The 7734-nt window shown below is 55.3% G+C and overlaps 1 protein-coding gene across 1 annotated transcript; it reads right to left on the bottom strand.

Annotated features, from left to right (window-relative positions):
- Positions 1 to 5428: 5428 nt before the first annotated feature.
- Positions 5429 to 7485, bottom strand: EIF1B (eukaryotic translation initiation factor 1B). Its single transcript, XM_040994935.1, has 4 exons — positions 7189 to 7485; positions 6461 to 6624; positions 6076 to 6177; positions 5429 to 5816 (listed from the first exon to the last, which is right to left on the bottom strand). Exons 1-4 carry the CDS (start codon positions 7217 to 7219, stop codon positions 5772 to 5774), a joined length of 342 nt encoding a protein of 113 aa, XP_040850869.1. The 5' UTR covers positions 7220 to 7485; the 3' UTR covers positions 5429 to 5771.
- Between the last annotated feature and the right edge of the window lie 249 nt (positions 7486 to 7734).

Here is a 7734-nt window from a genome sequence, read left to right as displayed (position 1 = left end):
GTAGAAGAGAATGCTGCTGCTGAAAATGGGTGGCCGGAAAGGAAGAAACAGGAGACGGGGTAACGGATGGAGGCGAGTGTGCCCAGGACACGGGTGGGTACACTCAAGAAGAGCTCACAGAGGTGCCAGGAGTGTGTTGAGCGAGAGAAGGTGGTTCAGGAAGCGCCGTGGCTGGACAAGGCAAAGCTCCCTCCACCCAGGAAGGGGAGGGAGAGTGCAAGCCCGTGTTCTTGGCTGCCTTGGTTCCTGGGGCAGGTGTGCTGGCGCCGAGCTGAGGATGGCAGGAGAGGCCAGGGAATCTGTGCTGGGTCACAGACCCACAGAGAGAATTCCGTCAGCTCCCGCCATCTCAAGCCTTGAGGCAGGACTTCAGACACAGGGGTTCAAAAAGAAATTCGTTGTCTTTGCTATTGATGCCGGAGAAAGGAGGAAATGAGACACGGTGCTTGATAAGATGCAGAAATCCAAAGCATCTGTTAAGAAACTGTAAATTTAGGGCCTGGCACAGGAGCCTAGTGGCTAAATTCTCGTCTTACACGTGACAGGATCCCATACAGGTGCCGGTTCATGTCCCGGCTGCTCCACTTCCCTTCCAGCTCCCTGCTTGTGGCCTGGGAAAGCAGTTGAGGCCGGCCCAAGTCCTTGGGATCCTGCACCTGCATGGCAGACCTGGAAGAGGCTCCGGGCTCCTGACTTCGGATCCATTTAGCTCCAGCCATTGCAGCCACTTGGGGGATAGCAGATGTTTTTTTCTCTCCTTCTCTCTGTAAATCTACCTTTCCAATAAAAATAAAATAAATCTTTTTAAAAATCCTCTACATTTAAAAGGAGGGGAGCATTTTTTTTTAAAGATTTATTTTTATTATTTTTTCATTGGAAAGGCGGATATACAGAGAGGAGAGACAGAGAGGAAGATCTTCCGTCCGATGATTCACTCCCCAAGTGAGCGCAACGGGCCGATACTATGCCGATCCGAAGCCAGGATCCAGGAACCTCTTCCGGGTCTCCCACACAGGTGCAGGGTCCCAAGGCTTTGGGCCATCCTCGACTACTTTCCCAGGCCACAGGCAGGGAGCTGGAAGGGAAGTGGAGCAGCCGGGATAGAACCGGCGCCCATATGGGATCCTGGGCGTGCAAGGCAAGGACCTTAACCACTGCGCCACCGCGCCGGGCCCGAGGGGAGCAGTTTTTTAAAAAGATTTATTTTATGTTTATTGGAAAGACAGACATAGAGGGGGGAGACAGAGAGGAACATCTCCCATCCGCTGGTTCACTCCCCAAGCGGCCGCAATGGCTGCAGCTGAGCTGACCTGAAGCCAGAAGCCAGGAGCTTCTTCCGGGTGCAGGGTCCAAAGCTTTGGGCCGTCCTCAACTGCTTTCCCAGACCACAAGCAGGGAGCTGGATGAGAAGCAGGGCTGCCGGGAATAGAACCAGCGCCCATATGGAATCCCGGCATGTTCAAGATGAAGACTTTAGCCACTAGGCTACCGTGCTAGGCCCAAAGGAGATGTTTCTATGCAGCAGGTGGAATTTGTGCTTGTGAGTTCCCACACAGGTTCCAGTTCGAGGCCCGGTTGCTCTCTCTCCAATGCTGCTTCCTGCTAATACAATTGCAAAAGCCTCGGGCCTCTACCATTTCCCTGGGAGATCCAGACACAGATCCTGGCTCCTGGCTCCTGGCTTCAGCCTCGCCCAGGCTGAATGTGGGGAATGAGACTGCAGATGGAAGCGCCTTCTTTCTCCCACTTTCTTCCTCTTGCTCTGACTCTAGCTCCACTTTTCAAACAAATTATTAAAAAGAGTACATTTTCTAACAACCTCTTAACACCTCATGGGAAGATGCTCACTGGGGTGCCCCCACCATGCCCCTCTCGATGATGGCATTGGCTCAGGAGCCATCTTCAGGTTCTTTGTTGCTCTCAGTAACCTCTGTTCAGGTGAGACGGCCGAGGGCTGTGTTACCCACGGCCCACTGTTTCCCACGACCCAGTGTTACCCACGGCCCAGTGTTACCCACGGCCCACTGTTACCCACGGCCCACTGTTACCACGGCCCACCGTGTTACCCACGGCCCACTGTTACCCATGATTGCGTTTTGCTCCGGGTTCTATAAGAGAATCATCCTACCTTGTGGTCCAGGGCTGTGGACACTGCCTACTGCTTTCTGCAGACTGAAGTCCTCAGGAGACCCGCCAAACGGTTGCCCCTCCAACAGCCAAAAATAACAGTAAAAGGTGCAGAACCTACGTCTTGGTCCAGGGCAGAGGTTCACATTGGGAAAACGCCATGTGAGGCTGCGTGCCCACACTCCAGATCTCTTTTCTCAACAAGTGACAGTGTTTCCTAGCTCAGTGACCATCCCCGGGGGCCATAAACCACAACCATCTCGGTGTTTAAATACCTTCTGTGGGCAGTGTGGAAGCATGGGGGGAGGGGCTGTTTTATATGCCCCACGACAAGACCACAAAAACGCTGTGTAAGGTAAAAGCAAATGGATTTGCTCTAAGTGACAGCCCAAAGCAGCTTCCGTATAACATGTGCAGGAGGATAAAATCAAACCTGTCAGAGGCTGCCTTTAGCGGGGACTGCGCCAGCTGAAGCCTTCATCACGCACGCAGGCGGCAAGTTTTTAAAATGGCCACAAGGGGGTGATAGAATACAAACTTTCCCAGTCGACTCCTTAAACAGCTTTATTCTCTGGGCACCATTTCATTTCAGCAAGCTTGGTCCCCTGTGAACTTTGGGTACGCCTTTCCATGGGCCGCACCAGCAGTGCCATTCCTGATGTTAGTGTTTCAACCCCTCAAATCGGGGTCCTTTTTTTCACAAGTCAATGGCAATACTGGCAGGTTTTTTTTTTTGTTTTTTTGTTTTTTTTTTAATTTAAATCAGGGACTGGAGTCAGGGGTGGGGTTACTTATTTCAAGAGATTATACCTCCCCCTAAATCCTTTTCTGGTACTGCTATGGTTTCACGGACTAAGGCACTTGCTAATTCCATCTCCATTCCCACATTGTAAGTTTGCATTTTAACCAGTGGGTTCAGGAGGATGGGAGATGGGGGGTGTCCTGCTAAGAATCAGTTCAAGACCGCCCTGGCATCCAAGGCTAGCCTCTTTCTGGACTGTACTACAAACCTGGAGGCCCTTGCAAACCTTCTCAGGTAAAACTGAGGGCCACACCTGAAGCCCAGCAGGGCCGGAGATGGCTGATGCCCACTAGGTGTTTGGGGGCAGCCAACTTGGTAAATCTGCCCTTTGTACCTTGAATGAATGGTGCCAGCTCAGCTGTGAACCCTTCTCTTGAGATAAAGGCACTTGGAGTTGGTCTCATGCCACAAGCTCGCAGGGGCCAGAGGCAGAGCTGCTGTCCTACTGGGAGAATCCTATCAGCTGGCCCAAGCCATGAGCCCCTCCACCCACACAGGTACCCTCGCAAAGCAATGCCAAGGTTGACCACCATTGCATTCCCTCCCCACTGCCCTGCCACCAACTCCACTCAGATTTGTGACTTTTCTTCTGCCAGGTGTCTACGGTTCAGGCTGAGGGGAGCCAGGTATCTGTAGGACCACGTGGAAGCAGCTGGCAAGGCCAGCCACCCGGACTCTCACAGCCTTGCTCCCGATTCTAGCTGACTCACGTGGCCCTTGCCTGAGTCCCAGAAAAGCATCACGTCCCTGGCTCCTGCCTGCTGCTCAGGTGTCTGGTGTTCACTCCAAAGGAGGCCTCTCTTGGCTTTGATAACAGCACACGCAGGCCTCCCCTGGTGCTCTTGGCCTGGTGGGGGACTGCCCGCCCCCTCCCTCAGGGCCTGATGGGCCAGGTGTGTGGGGGTGACCTAGTTGAGTGACTTTTGCTGGACTGTAACTCGCTTCTAGCTCTAGCTGGAGCCGAGCTGGTGGCCTGAAGGAGCCTACAGCAGGACAGGGGCTGGAAATGTTCCTTGCACGTGATCAGAGCCACCTGCTCCAGGATCGCGGGGCACAGCGCATCCTGGAGGCATCGGGCAGGCAAGCAGGCTGCTTCTGCGGGCTTTCCCAGGCCTCCAGAGGGCCGGGACCCATAGGCAGAGAACACGGCTGCCAAAGGCCCTCTCAGCTGTGCCCCAAGCGGGGCCCCCTTTACCAAGGGCACTGCCAGGTCTAGTGCTCCAACAGCTCGCTAGTTTTTCACTTTGAGCTCTGTGGCAAACTGCAAATGAACAGGACCCACAGGGGAGGCCCCAGATTAGTTAGGTATCTTTGTCACTTCTGGAAGACACAATCTAGCTCACCGGATACAAAGTGTCTCTTCTGCAGGGTGGCTCTGCTCCCCACTAACCCCCCCCACACACACAATTTCAGATCCTCACTTAATCCTTTACTGGGTAACAATGTGACTACGGAAATCTGCAAATGCCATGTGTGAACAGTTCCACTGCTTGCCCACAGGAGGGGGCGTGGGGCACAGGAAGTCCTGTGGTGACAGGTGTCTGGCACTCTGAGGAACCCTAGGGAGTGGGTGTGTGCGTTTGCTCAAGGGCCTTCCCAGAGATCCGCCTAAGGTTTTTCATCCTCCCCGAGGCTGACCTCACTCTCAGGAGCAGCTTCCCACTGCATCTGGCGAGGCTGCCCTCCTCTGCCCTTCCAGGGGAGGCTGGCTCCCAGTGTCTGCTTGGTTGTTTCACTGTCTGCAATGTCGCTAGGTAAGCAGGGTTTTCTAACCCCTTCCTGGACTTCCTAATCTTGGCCATATTATGCTTTCCAGAAACGGCTCAGTTTGGTCTGTCACCAGGGTGGGGCAGGATGGGCAGACAAAGTCCCCAAAGCTATAAGCGCTGCAGGGGCAAGCTCAGTAGAATCACCAAAACGGAGCCATGGGCTTGTCAGGTACAGGACCAAGCCACAGGACTGGAACGCTCACACTTGAGATGGGATTTCCTTGCCATGGCCGAATAATTTTACTGGGATGCCTCGCGCAGCTGGGCCAAGTATCTACCACCCAGCACAAGGCAGAAATCCGTAGGGCGAGATGAGCTGTGGGCATCTCAGACTTGGGCAGCGTGCCCCGCCCACACCACCACGCCTGCGTGTCACCTGTGCTGCTTGCTCCCAACTGTCACTTTCTTGCACACCCCGACGCTCCTTTCCCGCTGGGTAACACTGATAAGGCCACCTCCATCAAAGGCACTGTCAGATGACTGCAGCCACACTGAGGCACAGGCTAAGGCTTGCCAGTTGGTAAGACGCCGTGAGCTGCCTCAAGGCCGCTCCCATGCACTGGGCTTGGCTCGCAGGCAGCGGCAGCCCTGGCCGAGCTCACACTCAACCTAACACAATGGCTCTCCCCTATGGCGGCTGTACAGCAGACAGAGCGCCCCCCAGGAAAGACAGGCGGCAGCACAGCTCGGCATGATCCCTCACAAAAGGATTCATGGGGCGCTTTTTTCCTTTTTATTGTTAGGCTGCAACATACATGGTTTAATACAACAAAACATTTAATCAAGTGAAAAGTAATAAACCGAACAATAAACAAACACTCAAAACAAAATATTTTCCATTGGAAACATGTTAAAGATGAATACGGGGCCTCGTTACCATCTTACTGCAATTTTCTTATGTGTGACTAGCCTACCCGCCCCGTGTTCCCTGTAATCATGCACGTGTGGACGGAGCTGTGAGGGGTTAAATAAAGGGAAAGTCCGTGTACTGCAGAGGCTCATCTCACAAGGCAGCCAAACTGGGTCCGGAGAACAGAATGATTCAAGAAACCCTTGGCGTGTCTAGGTTCATTTTAGAATCCATGAACCTTCAGCTGCTCCTCCTTGACAATGCCAACCTGCAAGATAAGATTCGGGTCAGCAGAACCGCTCCAAGGGCCCGCAGGCGCCATCACAGGAGCAAGAGCGCAGGGCAAGGCCGCCGCCTGCGGCCCGAGCTGCCGCACCCCACGCGCGACACCCGCGTGTGCCCATCCTCAGGGCGACACACAAAACACCACGTCTACAGGTCAATGGCCCGGACGACTTCCCGGCCGCAGCACGCGTGGCACGTTGCCTCTCCACACCACGTCGGAACTCGGGTTCCAGGTCACTCACCTCCAAGAGAAACTGGCAAATGTTTTTCCTTTGGTCACCTTGAAGCTGAATGACCTCTCCGTATTCAGGGTGTTCGATCACAGTACCATTACAAGCAAATTTCTGGAGAAGCATGGAAAAGCGTGAGATGCTTTGGCAGGCTACAGGGAGGTCTCACTTCCCAAGGCTCGGGTTAACCCCTTCGGGAGGTGTCACTGTGCACTCCCACCATCAACCTGGAGACAAACGGATCTCACAAAAGCCATGCTTTCCGCGTGAACCACGCAGCACTGGACTTCCCCAATTCTCTCCGGGCTCGCTCATCCCATGCACGCGATCGGCTTTCCCGGGTCCCGTCATCCACCCTGCCCCTTCCCCTAATCCTTTCCTCCCCTAAGACCATCACCTTTTTGAAAGCTTTCACAAGTTTCTTTTTGTCATAGTCATCTGCGATGCCCTGCACAGTGGTCAGCGTCTTCCGGCCGTTCCGTTGCTGGATCCTTATATGAATGTAATCCTCGGTCCCTGCCGGGAGTAAGTCGTCACCCTTAGTCGCATCAGCAAAGGGGTCTGCAGAGGGAAGACAGAACGGACGTGTCAGTATATCCCAGCAGGGAAAAAGAAAAGAAAAAAAACCTTATCTTTTTCTTCTTTTCCAAACACACGCCAGATCGAGACAATTCCAAAGTTTCAGTGCCTTTGCGGGTGGAGCTGGGGCTGGGGGGGAGGGTGGTCCGCGGATACTCCTAAAACGAGCAAAAGCCCCCCAACTGTACATGCCCGCTGCTCTCTGCGCCCCAAAACCAACGACAGCACGCACCGTGGACCTCCTAACGAGACCTCGGAGCTGCACAAAAGCTTCATTTCAAAGTGCGTCATTTCGGTGACACATGCCCGATGCCATCGAGTCCCGTCACGGCGCCCCGCAGGAGGGCATCTCTCCCGGCCAGAGCCCACCCTGACTCCCGCCGGGGACCCCCCAACTCCGGGCCAGCCCGCGTGTCCCCAGGCCCAGCTCGGCTCCGGGTGGGCGCCGTCCTCGGGGAGGGGGTCGCCCATGGGGCCCCGTCGCCATCTTCCGGGCACCGAGACAAAGCCCCAACTCCCCAGCACTGGGGGCGCGCGTTTTCTTACCGAAGGATTGGAGGTTCTGGATAGTGGACATGCGACACTAGTGTGAGGCCGGTGAGGGGATAAAATGCCTGCGGGGCCCGCCCGGATCACCGTGTCAGGAGGCTGCAAAGTGGCGAGAAAACGGAAATCAGCACGGAAACGCTGCGCCCCGGGGCTGGGATGCGGCTAGAGCGGCGGTGGCGGAAGCCGGGAGGAGGCAGGAAGAGGCCAAGGAGGAGGCGGAGGAAGAGGCGGCGGCGACGGAGGCGAGGACGCGAGAGAAGAGGCGGCGCTGCGGCTTCTGCCACAAAATGGCCGGCCGGGACTATTTAGCCGCGCCCGCCGCCCAGCCCACGTGACCCTGCCGCGCCAGGCATGCTGGGACTTGTAGTTTTCCCGGAGGAGCCAGGGTAGTCCAGGGCAGCCCGGCCAGGGCAAGAGCTTGGGACTTGAAAGTGGAGTGTGGGCAGCTGGCCTGTCAGGGTCACCCTGGACTTTCTTCTCGTACAGTGGGCAGAGGCGTCCCCTGAATCAGTCATCCTTGAGGCCCTGCGCATTGTAGGCAAA

Source organism: Ochotona curzoniae, unplaced genomic scaffold (assembly GCF_017591425.1).
Source record: "Ochotona curzoniae isolate NIBS_2020 unplaced genomic scaffold, NIBS_Ocur_1.0 contig_908, whole genome shotgun sequence".
NCBI lineage: Eukaryota > Metazoa > Chordata > Mammalia > Lagomorpha > Ochotonidae > Ochotona > Ochotona curzoniae.
Note: the sequence above shows the minus strand (reverse complement) of the source record. Positions and strands in the feature narration are given on the sequence as shown.